The sequence below is a fragment of the Galleria mellonella genome, unplaced genomic scaffold, assembly GCF_026898425.1.
Source record: "Galleria mellonella isolate WM207_F2 unplaced genomic scaffold, CSIRO_AGI_GalMel_v1 utg33, whole genome shotgun sequence".
NCBI classification, from domain to species: Eukaryota; Metazoa; Arthropoda; class Insecta; order Lepidoptera; family Pyralidae; genus Galleria; species Galleria mellonella.
In genome coordinates, this window is record NW_026442079.1 from 14,442,750 (window position 1) to 14,457,655 (window position 14,906).

Sequence of the window (14,906 nt, forward strand, 5' to 3'; positions counted from 1 at the left end):
ATACATTGTCAATTTAGTTGACAACTAAATGTGTCGCTACAACAACTTGGATCGATTTTACAAAACAGAATTTATCGATAACAATCTCAAATTAACACTAAACCCTTTAAAAACACTGTTTTGGCCTATTTCTAAAGTTTAAACCCTAAATCGAATATTAACCGAAGATTATAATCGATATAAGTATTTGTATTGCACTTAATTTAGAATCGTACATCAACACGTAAAATTTAAAATATATTAGTATATGTATATTGATATTTTAATTAAGAATTCTAGAAAGAAGAGACATGGCATACACTATCTAGTATCCATCATCCATTCAAATTGCTCAAAAGTCACATAAAAAAATTATGCAAGCAAAGGCATAGGATATAGCTAATAAGTAATGTATGGCCCGACTAAACAAAACTGGTGAGGAGGGGAATGACCATTAGTAATAGAAACTATCGCCATGTGGTCCCAGCATACAATAAGCCACCCCTTCCTTTCCCGTGGGTGTCGTAAGAGGCGACTAAGGGAGAGCTAGAGATGGGCAACAGCATGCCTCTTAAAACATCTCCAAAGCCTAACTGATAAAACGACCCAAGGGGTAGGCTGTATTCAGCAGTGAACAGTTAAAGGGTGATATGGTGATGACGATGATGAATGGGAGCTAACAACACTATTGCGCATGTCTCAATGTTTATTAAGCCTTGGGGGTATCCTGCTGGTGGTTAACTTTAAAATAAACCTAAACAACGTAATTAGCTGCAGACAACAATAGATACATTTCTATCATTATGTATTTTGAAGATATTTCTAAAGAAACTGAATATTGCTAAATAATAAACACATAAAAAATTCAATGGAAGTAAGAATAATACAGTTTATATTTCAAGTAAATGAAAATAAGAGAAATATTTTACTCTGAACAAAAAAAGCCACTTCAATACTTAGTAACAAAATACACCAGTGACATGATGTTTCGTAGTTGCAAATTGAAAATATTTGAATTTACAATGTGAAATCACATGTCCACAGGTATGTTTTACTTTGTCTGGTTACAAGATTTTATGCCCCAATTCTTTTATACATATTTTTTTTTGATGGGTGAAAATGGTATGGTAACCCTGCCTGCGCTAACGGGATGCACTTGCGGAACACCAGTGAATGGTGATAGATGAGAATGAAAACAGGTCAGTTAGCCCATCATGATGAATTCATCAGGAATTAACCATGATAGTTTCCAGGGAGAACCGCGAACAGGTCGACCTGGTTGGGTATATTGCTACCAATGGAATTCTCAGTCTCCATTACTAACAATCCCTTTCCCCCCTCTTTTATACATATTATGTCACAAACTTAATAGCACAAGTGTAATTTGTCAATTGCACTTGTGCTATTAAGTAAATAAAACAAAAGTAAATCAAAAACTCAATTTCAAATATCATAATATCATATTGCAGGTGTTCATAGTCTATGGTAAACACTTACCATTAGGTGGGCCGTATGCTTGTTTGCCACCTCAGCGGTATAAAAAAAATATTTTCTAAGGCTTTGTCAAGTATGCATCAGTATATCCTATGTGTTAGGATATAACCTATACATATATAATATTCAATTCAAATCCATATAGTAGTTTTTATCGAATATCCATTCATCCTCACAAACTTTTGTATCAATAATAGTAACAAGATCAAACTATTATCTTCCTAGAAGTAAATAAAATCAGTTAGATATCAATATAGTAATATGATCAATAAGGGGGAAGGGGATTGTTAATAATGTGGACTACCAGTCCCATTGCTAGCAATATACTCTATCAGGTGGACTTCCACGTGGTCCCCACTAGAAACCATACTTCTAAATTTCAAGTGTATTCATAACAATGGGCTAAATGTCGTGCCTTTTCATTCTCACCTATTATCACTCACTGTTATCCCGCCAGTGTATACTGTTAGGTAGGGTTACCATTTCATTATCATCCAATGAAAAAAAAAATTATCATATAATATAATTAAAAAACTCTTCATGTCAAATTGCTATATTTTTGTACTTATATATAATAGCTTAGATAAAGTAACAGACTGAGTCATAATACTAGAAATATTTAATAAATATTAATAATAATAAATTAGTTGCCTACAATTATTTTGTTTAATTCCACAAACCAAAAAATTCAAAATAATTCTAATCAACTAGTGATATGGATTTCTGCAAAACAACACCTAATTCAGTAAAATATTAATAAAATAATAGCATTGAACTAAATTCTAAATAATAAATAAATATGACTATTTGTATTATCCTTTTTATAAATTTACAAAAGGTGAAACATGTAACTTAAATAAATGAAATAATCATGAAGTAATTCATTTTGAAAATTTCGTATAAACCGACGTACAATATTTATTTATTATGTATTAGATACATAAGGTCAATTCACCAAAAGCATAAGTATGAAACAGTTATTATATTAGTGAATATATTAACATATCACGTCATAGAGCTGGAATATGCTAATCATAGCTTGTGTAACACACATTGTTACATTGCATTAAAATACTTCGTTTTATATACATCATAATAAATAAAAAAAATATATATATAAAACATTAATAATTTCTAATTAATATTAATTAGAGGGATGTGAATCAATGAAAATTACAAAAACATTATTAAAATATTCTAATAAATATTCTAATAAATATCTGATAATATAGAACTGTTTCTATAATTCTAGTGTATATGGCCTTAAAATATATAATGAGTTTATTACATAGGATATTGTAAATATTTACAGTTACAGTTCATATTGAAACACTGTTGTAATGTGTCCGGCCGCTAATAAACAACACAATAATATGCAAAAAAACAAAAAAATACTTACTGGTCGCGGTTTGTTGTGCTGGCTTGTTCGTGAAAATCGTCCATCTCGCTGTATAAAGCATGGAAACTTCACGAAGAAATTTATTTTGCAGATTTTCCAACACTACAAAGTCCACTACGTAAACGACTAGCTTACACTTTATAAATTTGGCTCATTACTAATTTATTGCACAGATTTTTTATAGCACCTAAGGTTAATAATCTAATATATTAATATAGTATCTCTATAAATATTTTCAAGTATAAAAACAGTAAAGGCACAACAAGAAAGGCAATTTATTTATGTTTTATGTCGCAGTCTATAACTCTCAATCAGGCAATTCTGGTTTACAATTTTAAAACGTCAAAGTCAAACTTCGTTTTGTCAAAACAATCTCTCAATCGGTACGTTCCTTTATCAGTAATAACAAAAAAATTAAATAAGAATTATTTTGTAAGCATTAATGCTCTGAAATGTAATTTTTCAATTTTCCTAGTTATTTACATATTTATTGTCACCTTAATTTCTGTCTCTTTTGTTACAAAAAGGGAATGAAAATACATAACATAATTGTTTTTTTTTTTTTTATGTAACTTGGAATAGCGGAAAGAAAGGATTTTTTAGTAATGGAGTCTAACTGCCCTATTGCTACCAGTATACCCTATCACGTCAACCTCCATGCGGTTTCCTCTGAAAGCCATCGTGATTGATTCATTGTTGAATTCTTCACATTGTGCCAACTGACCTATCTCATCATCATCATCTATCATTCCTCACTAATACCCCGCTAGTATACACCGATAGCAAAGGCGGGGTAACCATTACATTTTTTCCACGTAGTATAAAACGTAGTCGCTTCCCACCGTTTGTACGCTTAGATCTTTTGAACTATGCAAAAGACTAATGTAGTTTTCATCAATATATAGCGTGATTCGAGAGGAAGGTTTATGCGTATAGTTTAAAATTGCTTTGTGTTAATTTGTTCAAATATGACTATAACTGTTCAAGATATAGGAAAAAATCAAGTTCACTGAGAGCTTTCATCGAAAATGCTGAAATATAATAAAATAATATGTGATGAAATTGTTGTTTTTCATTACAACCACAAAGAAGTCAGTGATGGCATTCTCATAAATATTATGCAGATAGGTATCTGTAACCGTTAGAATGTTTAAAAAAAATACACAAATTATATGGAGTTTGGAAATTTAGACCGATACAATAGTAATATTATTATCTCTCCATGCTGGCGCCACATTGTTTTTACATTGCACTCATGCTAGATCCCTTTAGGAAGCCGGTCTTTATAGCAGACCGTTCCTTACAGGAAAGAGCAGATAAAAACTGGTAAACTACCTATAGATATGAACAGTACTATGGACATAACAGAGTATACAGGTTTACCCATGATCTCCTTCATGCGTTTACATTCCTGAAGACTAGTGTTGTGATACTGTACCCTGTAATTTCTTTGACATATCCCACCCTTCAAGCTGAAACACAGCCATGCTAACACAACTGCTTCACGGTGGAAACACGAATGGACAGAAGTGCCCAAGCAAACGACTTTTGTACAAAGTCATCCCATGGGAGTTAACGGCTGATATGATGATAATCATGTCAAATCTCTTGCAAAGTAAACAGAGAAATAATGTCCCAAACTACCATCCCTGTGCTCTATTCTGGCATATACCAAAGATGCAGAATGTGATGACATCATGCACATCGTAGAAAGAATGTGTAGGTTCTAACCTTAATCTATGTACACACTGGTTCTAAAGTTCTCATTTCAAACGGAAATGTTATTAATTGAACGAGTATTATATTACGTTACTGGAAACAAGGTCTTCTCCTTATTTAGATGTTCTTTCATACTATACTTAACAGTTCGTGCCGTAGGTATGTAGGCACTTGTATGTACTATAAGTACCCATATTTACACAACGTATTTAAATCATAATACATTATAATATATAACATCTATGAGTCACATTTGAACCCTGACATTACCTACAAAGATAGTGCCGGAAATATTTCTCTACGTACCTACTGTGTACTGACACTATCTCCACAGATATACGAATCAGTATAAATTGTTTGAAAAGATAACTGGATTGTACAAACAATGAAGTGGGATATAGTACAGAAAGGGTGGCCGACTTGACTTAACCCAAAATCTACTGTTCACGTACGAAAAATCTACCAATTACATACTTATTGAAATCTCAAATTAAACTACATACTTTAGTACACAATTACGTAATTTTATAGTATTGTTTATTCTATTAAGAGCGAAAATATAAAATTGAAAATTATTCTTAGTAACTACTTATTTATATTAGTGTGAGCACTGCTGCTAGTTTAGCAAAATATTATGTTTTATGTGAAAAATAAAATAATTATAGTTTAAATATTATGTTTTATTAAAAGTACCCGTAACCGGCGAGCGTGTATGACAAGATTGATGAATGTGGAAGAAGCGAAAGAGGTTTGTTTGAATCGAAGCATTTGGCGTTCCATTGTTTCTGCCTACCCTAATGGGAGACAGGCATGTATGTATGTATGTTTTATGTGATCGATTGGACTTTTTTTTATGGGTGATAATGGTATGGTAACGGTAACCCTGCCTGCGCTAACGATATACGCTGGCGGAGCACCAGTGAAGGGTAGATGAGAATGAAAGGCCAGTCAGCCCATCATGATGAATTCATCAGGAATTAACCATAATAGTTTCCAGGGAGAACCGCGGGGAGGTCGGCCTGGTTGGGTATATTGCTAGCAATGGGATTCTCAGTCTCCATTACTAACAATTCCTTTCCCCCCGATCGATTGGACTAAGGCCGAAGACCGGTTGGCCACCCCTGTTGTATAGCATAATTTTCATTATTATATCAACCGTTAAGTGTCCACTGCTGGACATAAGCCTCCCCCATAATAGATTTAGCCAATATATTTAGTAACAAATCTAAACAGCCATCTGTTATTTGATTTTTAACTTGTAATACTGTCGGAGATCAGCCAACTATCTTATGGTCAAGTCTATTATTTGTTTGTTTACATTTTATATATAGGTAGGTATATATAAATATATGTATGTATATATTCCTTATTGCACTTACAAATTCCACAGATAAGAGCTATATATATATACGATAGCGGAACTAAACAATTCTAATTAACTATCCAGTGATATAGTCTTCTACAAAATAACACTTAGTTCTGTAAAATAGTTATATTGTGAGATGAGTGGACTTATGTCTGGAAGAGATGTCTTCCAGCTATATATTTAAGTGCTAATAGTTATAAATTTAAGTTTTTTTTTTTTAATGGGTGATAATGGAATGGTTACCCTGCTTGCGCTATCGGTATACGCTGGCGGGGTATCAGTGAGGGATGATAGATGTGCATGAAGCAGGTCAGTTGGCCCATCGTGACGAATTCAACAAGAATTGTTCACGATGGTTTCCAGGGCGAACTACAAGGAGGTCGACCTAATAGGGCATATTACTAGCAATGGGGCTATCAAACTCTATTGCTAACAATCCCTTTCCCCCCATTTTTTTTATTTTTTTTTTAGTTTAGCGTTGTAATTAAGATGTAGTGTTAATTAAGATTTAGTCCCGGTTCTTTCTGTTTACATACCCTCCATGGGTAGGGGGGAGAAAAGATTGTTAGTAATGAAGATTGGTAGCCCCATTGCTAGCAATATACCCTGTTAGGTCGACCTCCTTGTGGTTCTTCCTGGAAACCATCGTGAATGATTTATTGCTAGATTCGTCACGATGAACTAACTGATCTACTTCGTATACCGATAGCGCAGGCGGTGTTACTATTTCATTATCATCCATTAAGAAAAAACCTCCATGGATACTGGAGCGAAGAACTAAATAACAAAGGATCTTAAAATCAAGCGTTCGACTTGTTACCGTTCGGAAATCATCTATTTCTCTTTGTTACATGGTGTATTATAGTATTATAGTGTATAGTTTACTATTGTAATCTTTTGGAGGAAACAATAAAGAGTATCTATCTATCTATCTATTTTGTCATTTGTGAAACGATTTTAAAAGTTTTTTTTTATTGAAACGAATTGTTTTACTAATTTAGTTGCAATAGGTGTGGATTTTTCTAAATTATAATCATTTGATATAATCATTTATGCGTGTATAAAATTATTATCAGTATTAAAATGAATTTAGTAGGTTCCTAATTTTTTTTTAATGGGTGATAATGGAATGGTAACCCGCCCTCGCTATCGGTATACACCGGCGGGGCACCATGTGAAGGATGATAGGTGAGGATGAAGCAGGCCAGGCCAGGCAAGCAAGCAGGCAGGCATCGTGACGAATTCAACGAGAATTGTTCACGATGGTTTCCAGGGGGAACCACGCGGATAGGGCTGATATTGCTAGCAATGGGGCTGTTAAACTCCATTGCTAACAATCCCTTCCCCCCAGATTCCCAATATTACCTATTACTACTAATACAGCTACTAAATCACTATTATTAAAAGTAAACCCCTATTAAAAAAATGGGGAAAAATGGGTTAGATATAGACAAATAAAGCACAAATAATAATAATTATAATTTTATTGCATAATTTGGCATTTGTTAGTAACAATTATTTAATTATGAGTAAGAGCCTCTTTTACAATGCGTTTAAATTAGAAAATAGTATTGTCGAAAACTATACTGGTTGCTGTAACGATAGACACGTTTACGCTACTGTATGCATGAAATAGAACGAGACAGCAACGTCTGGCGTTTCTTCATACTCGAGTGATGAAGATATACCTACCGATAGATGTGTTAGCCATTTGTTAATGACCAACAAGCCGACAGCCCACCTGATGGAAAGTGGTTTCTTACAGAAGTTCATAGGGAAAGCTGTCTAGTTTTATTTTTATTACATAACATTTATACTCTTTCGTTGTACTCCGTATACGATTTACTTAAACGGGCTCCGTTGAACAAAACATGTCATAGAACAGTTGACATTGAACATTTTTTTTTTTATTTGACTTTTAAATGTTGTTATGGTTTTTGAAGAGCAAGAACATTCAAAATATTTAGTAATACATTACAAAATAATACTTTTGACATTACTATGTGTTTCTATAAATAAATTTCAGTGCCGCATCAGTGTAACTTATTTTTGATTTTATTTAATTATATATTTGAACTTATTTTAATGTATATACACTGGTGTGGGCAATATTAAAATGGCTGATTATCAATATCCAAAAACCAATATATTGATTTTTTTATGCAACTTTGAATGGCAAACAAGATAACCGCCAACCTGATGGAAAGTGATAACCGTCGCCTATACACATGAGCAGTACCATAGACTTAACAGAGTATACTGTTTCGCCCATTATACCCCCCATGCGTTGCCATTCCTGAGGACTCAGGTGTTATTCCTCTGTACCCTGTAAATTCACGCCATATCCCAACTTTAAAACCGAAATACAGCCATGCAAACACAACTGCTTCACGGTTGAAACACGAATGGGACAGAGGTGCCCAAGCAATTGACTTTTGTACAAAGTCTCCCTCTGGTAAAAGAATGCAAAGTAATAAACTTAATTTGACATTTATGTAAGGATTTGAAAGCGAGACACAGTCAAAAATATTGTACAGATACATAGGGTACAGAGGAATCTGTACCGTGTAAATTCACGCCAACATCCCACCCTTCAAACCGAAACACAGCCATGCAAATAGATATTGAATATTAACCATTTTTAGTTGTAATAAATCAATTGTTAAGATGCGAATAAACATATCAATTAGTGAGGACGTAACACAAGCAAAAGATCACAAGACACAGGGCTCAGTGTAATTACGTTACTATATTTAGGTACTTTAGATAATATGATTATACAACTTTTTATTTACAGATGCTATCATTGCACGATGGAGTAAATATTATCGATGGATTAGATAACAACACGTATACGTCACAACTCGAGTACAATTATATAATAACGTGAAAGAGTCACTGATTTTATTGTAAAATGTTTTAAAACGATAAGACTGTTGTATGGATACAAGTTTGTGTAATAACACAAAGAGAAAATCTCTGGAGGACTGTTGTTTTTGTTGTGTGTTTGAATGTTTTCCATACAAAACCGAGTATAGAAGCCTTAGATTATATAGATACAGTGTCACTATACGAATGCATTAAAAAAAGCGGATCAACTTTTTCATACAATTTTGTGTGACAAATAGTTATGTGTGATTCCTTTATAACTTCTATATTTATTCCGTCTTATAATTTCTGCATCTTTTTAATGCGTAAACACTTATTTTATTTATTAAATAATACGTCAAGATATACATTTTATGCGTAAATATTTAGAACACTGTTAAAAAAACGTGTCAGCTAATTGGATAATTACTTGACAATAAGTTGACCCGTTTTTGAGGCTCGATGCTCCATCTATATAATCTAAAATTGAATCATATAAACAATATGTAGTTTCCAAATTATTTCAACTTGAAAAAATACATTGGTACATTGTAAAAGAGACTCTTGCGGTACGCAATAAAACAATTTTGGCCCATAAGTCTATTTGGTGTTACATTTCAGTATTATTCTCTTATCATCAATGAAATATTAGTCGTAGAGATCATGTAAAAGTCAACGAACAATAAATAGTAATAACTTTCAAAATTTCAAGTGGATTCGACACAATCTGCAAGTATATGTATCGCAATAGAATCTACCGGCGACATCTAGTGAGCTGGGATGACAACTTGTCAAATAACTATATTAAGCGATCTATTTCAAATGTATGACCATTATTAATTTTACATATACATTTGGATATAGGCAAACATGTATAAGATATGCTTTTGTAAATCATGCAACGAGGACGGCTTCCATACATCAACCATACAGCCCGATAGTAAGTGGTCACCACAGCTCATGATCGCTCGCAACACTACATACGTTTCACCAGTCCATTAATATAGACCTTCGAAAAGTTTCAGTCATATAAATGTTTACATAAATAACGAAGTTAATACGTATGTAATAAAAATACAGAGTAATTATGTATATAGGTTAAATTTTCACACTAGACAATCCATTGTTCAAAAACATCAGGAATGATATATAATAAAAAAAGAGTAGGTTGGAGGAAAACACCTTTAAGATATTGAATGTTAGCTATACGATCCTGTTGCAACATTGCCTCCCTCTCGGATTTTCCAGTAACAATACGTATGTATTTTTTTTAAATACAGCACATTCTGAGTGATATTATTATTGGTTAAAGAAGGGTTCTATCAATAAAACAGAGCGTTTCTGCATACGAAACATATGTCAAAAACGACATAAATTTTGAGCCTTCTGCCCTAACAGCTGTTCACGCAGTGTACATGCTCCAAATGGAATTATTTCCCAAACAGTAACTTAGCAATAGAGTAGTAATTAGATTATTTAAAAATGCAATAGATTTTAAACTCTATTCTAATCAGCACAAAGGTCCATTTTCATATTTATACTTATAGAATGACGGAATTTGAAATTTCAAGTAATAGAATGGAATTTAATGGAGTCTTAGATACTTTACACATTGTACTAAGGACACGTTTAGTCCACGCCTCTTAATTTATTGAAACCCCTGAGGTCTTTTAAAGTTTTTTGAAAAATCTATATTACTTAATTTCATAATTCGAAAGTACGTGTAAAGACATACTAATGTTTATAGTAAGGACGTTTTACGTTTATACGCACAAGGTGATGAATACGGTACTGAAAATTAATCTGTGAATAATTTTATATGGACGGCCATATTTGGTGCAATAAACATATACTAATCTGTAATTTCGGTGAAAAAAAAAAACATTGGTGAATAACCAAGTAATTAATTCAATTATTCTGAAATTCAATAAGTCTGATCGTTGGTATCGTAATTAATGTTAACTAAAAAAAAAAATGTAACTTATTAATCGCAAAGTCAGCATGTTACAGCGGTAGGTAATATATAGTAATACCTATATATATATATATATATATATATATATATATATATATATATATATATATATATATATATATATATATATATATATATATGTAGTAGCATTGACCTAATAACGAATATGTTGCATTTAAACCAAGTAAAAATTGGTTTACAGACATTTGAATGTCGAAGTGTAAAACCCCGATAGATATTAATATGGGTTATAACCTTTTTTAAATTCGCCATCATTAATAATAATAAATTAATAATTTAATAAGGACCCAATAGTTTTTATACAATATTATAATATAATAATCATTACAATATTAAATAGAATGATAAAGTAATAATTATAAAGAAAATCAAACAACAATAATGTTTGAAAGAATCCAATACATAGATATTAAAGCAGTACCAATATTACCCACGCATATACATATATTATATATATATATATATATATATATATATATATATATATATATATATATATATATATATATATATATATATATAACCTTTTAGAGGGACGTTACATCGGAGTACCGTCTTAACCTATATCCAACTTCTGACCTATTCACAACCCAGATCAAGCATAGTCAATTTAATTAATTTTTTTTTTCTTAAAAGCTTTATTAGTTAAGGTCAAACTGTCGAAATGCTATTTTTTTTATATATATTACTAACCTACACACTAATTAATATAATGAAGTGTATCGTATATGAATTGATATCTAGGAAGACATTATTTTATTCCCCATAATAATTCTCTCAAACGGAAGGCGACGAAAGGAGACCGCTGATCTGTTCTATATGTGGCATAATTCTATATTAATTAATAAAATTGACATTAAAAGAAAATTAAAGACAAATCAAAACAATCGCTCGATCGATTTCTGATCATTAGCAGACTATCCTATGGTCGTGTCAATTTTACATTTGTATACATTCCCGTTAAGTTCTATTGAAACATACTGTACTAAACAGTCTCATTGTATTTACTTATCAAATTTAGTGTTTTAAAAATAAAACTCACTCTAAATAGTAATATAGAGAAATATATAATAAATTCATATTAAAATAAACATGTTCATTTTAGTCGTTTCATTTTCTTTTACTTCGACAATTCGATTGGATTACACCAAAAAAAAAAAAAAAAACTTAAATTGTAAAAAATATTTTCATTTAAAAACTAAACTACTAGACTGATTTTAATAAGATTACTATAGGTTTAAGAAAATTTGTAGATTAACTATCCTTTCAGATACAAAAAAAAAAAAGAATTTTCCAAGTCGGTTTACAACTGACCGAGTTATGAGCCAACAGATAAAAAATCTACTCTCTCTCTCTCAAACACTTCTTTTTGAAATCGATTTTGAAAAGACCACGTCCGTTTACTAATGTGCCACTATAGACATACAGAACGTAGGTATATATATATAGTGCGACTTTGAACCAGTGGTCGATCTAGAGAGTGGTAACCGTCGTAAAAGCACGGATTTTCCAGTAGCTGTTACGCTTGAAAGGCGGGTTCACGTTTGCAATTAGACTTTCATGTTTTAAGAGGGACGCTGCTGTCCATCTTTCGACTATTAAGTTCCCTCAGTCGCCTACGGAAGAAGGAATAGTGTGAATAAACCGTGTGGTCCCGGCGTAGAAGTCCATTCTATGCCAGGACCACACAGCATAGAACAATAGTATTTGTTCAAATTTCCGAATCTACTATTTTCTTAATCTTCTAACCTCTTTATTTTCCGTGGTTTCAGCTTACGAAACAAAGATAAATTCCTCATCTATAGCTGAATATTTGCACTGTAAAAATGTTCCGCTTTTGTTTTACACACTAGTTCTACAGACGACGCTGCTGGCGCGATGCAGTTTTGTCTTTCCACAAGCACAAGTCATTGTACTGCAGTAAAGAATATCTTGTACGTTGACCCAAGAACTAACTACTCCTCATATCAAATTTCAACATAGTAGTTTACCCGTGGCATATGTTTCAGACATGGTCAAATTAGTTTTATTATGTACAAATTGTATTCCTGTATGGGTTACCACTTTCCAAAATGACTACTAGATCAAAGCCCGCACTTGTATGTTGTTATGTGTGGGAAACACTCCTCTCTAATGCATAATTTTTAAAAATATCAAAATTATTTTTGAGAGGCCTTAAAAAAGCTACATTTTTTTTTTTAAATAAAAACGTTATTTATGTTTAAATTAAATTGACATAAACTGAATCTATCTCGAATGTTAAACGCTTAGATTAAGGACTATGTAATAAATACATAGCCATGATAATGTCACTCAACGCCATCTAGTTAGCAAACTAAGCAAAAGTTTGTACTAAACAATTGACAGACAAATACAATAATTTATTGTATATATAAATTTATCAAATGTAGAAATTGTCAAGACCAATGGCAACATATGTTTCGGTTATAAATAGTTGTATCGTATAGGAATCGAATCCACGACAACTGGAAGGTGCGTTAGACCGCTACTAAATACTAGAATAATGAATCCTTAATCTAAGGTTAAACTCCTATACTAACAAATTGACAATCCACCTGCGCTTTTTTTCCTAGCACACCGCCAGTTGGTACTTAAACCACACCGTTCTTGGGATAAAAATCAGCTTTACATGCATCGTAATAAGATTCATTTTATACAAATCGCCGTATGTAATAGGCAACTCGCGCTGCTACGATACGAAACCTTCTTTGCATAACGGTGGAAATTTCCAACATAACATTGACTTCCCAAAAATTATATAAAATAACAAGTTCACTTTAAGTTGATCGTGTCTGGATACCTTTTTAATGTCCATTGCAGAAAAAAACATAGCTGTCAAATTTATTTTTTAATTTTGAACATGAGTTGTATCACCTCGATTTATTTCACCAATAAAAAAAAATGCAAAGAAAGGTTGACGGGTCAGTGCTGTCATATCGGCGGATTGTACGAAATAAAATCATACGGATTCGAATAAAACAGGTTTTTAACTGTTATTAAAGTCATAACACTGCGTTGCTTGTACACTCATATTATTGAAATCACATTGTATCCTTTAATCTTTTTGTCATCCAATTGTCTATAGGTATCTCCATCGCAGGCTTCAAAGCATAGGGAGTAAGATACTCACAGGTATCGACCCGCTGGGTTAATTTTTACTATATTCATAACTATAATTTTATAATACCCTTGACTTAACTGAGTAATCAACAAACAGCGGAAATCTAACGTTTTATCAAATAGAAACGTGAAAAAGCCTAATTTCATAGATTCAAGAAAGCCCCTGTCGAACACACACTCACCTAATGTATTACCAAAACCGAGCCGAGTATATTATTATTTCGAATAGAGTACACTCAACAGCATATATTACTAACTCTCAAATGCGTAACATTTTTATTATAATCAATTCCTTCAGATACCTTATTAATTAATAAAGAATCTACACGTCTCATGACGAGGAAGGAATACGTCACTAATTTATTCCAAAAGAGAGAAGAAGCTGGGAAAAAGCACGATGCACTAGTGCAAAGAAATCACTAGACAAATCGTCACACCAGGCCGCCTGGCTAGCTTAGTAGTGTAAATTTTGCAATATTTCGAAAGCCTTTCATTAATATGTACACGGTAGAAAATTGTACAGATACAGTTTAAATAGAATTTAAACATATGCTTCATTTTAATTGCTACATCTAACTTTTATAGATAAGGCCGACAGCTAACTTAAAATTTAACTATCATTAACACGCTATATACATGTAATGTAAATGCTAAGACGTATAAATAAAAAAATCAAAGTTGTTCCCGTTGCAGTTGATAAAATAACAAATATTTAATTACCCCAAAAATTATACTAAATTATAAATCTACTTATTAAACTGGTGTTTATCCTGTATATATATATATATATATATATATATATATATATATATATATATATATATATATATATATATATATTTGTTTAACTTGGTTTACTGATTTCATAATATCTTGATGTTAAATACCATTTAAATACGCGCAAAATAGATGGGTTTCCGTAGTAAAGCAAAATAGTTTAAATT

General features: G+C 32.0%; 1 protein-coding gene across 3 annotated transcripts in view; it reads right to left on the reverse strand.

The window, feature by feature from the left end:
- LOC113516411 (protein cycle) overlaps positions 1–3,448 on the reverse strand; it is a 121,229-nt gene extending 117,781 nt beyond the window's left edge. For 2 of the 3 annotated variants that reach the window (XM_052896633.1, XM_052896632.1), the window contains exon 1: positions 2,873–3,447. Coding sequence is in view for 1 of the 3 variants with exons in the window: in XM_052896630.1 (XP_052752590.1) it covers positions 2,873–2,916 (44 nt within the window). In the remaining 2 variants the exon portion in view is untranslated. Of the gene's footprint in view, positions 1–2,872 lie in introns of all 3 variants that reach the window. The other variant, XM_052896630.1, reaches the window with a different exon arrangement.
- Positions 3,449–14,906: the final 11,458 nt, after the last annotated feature.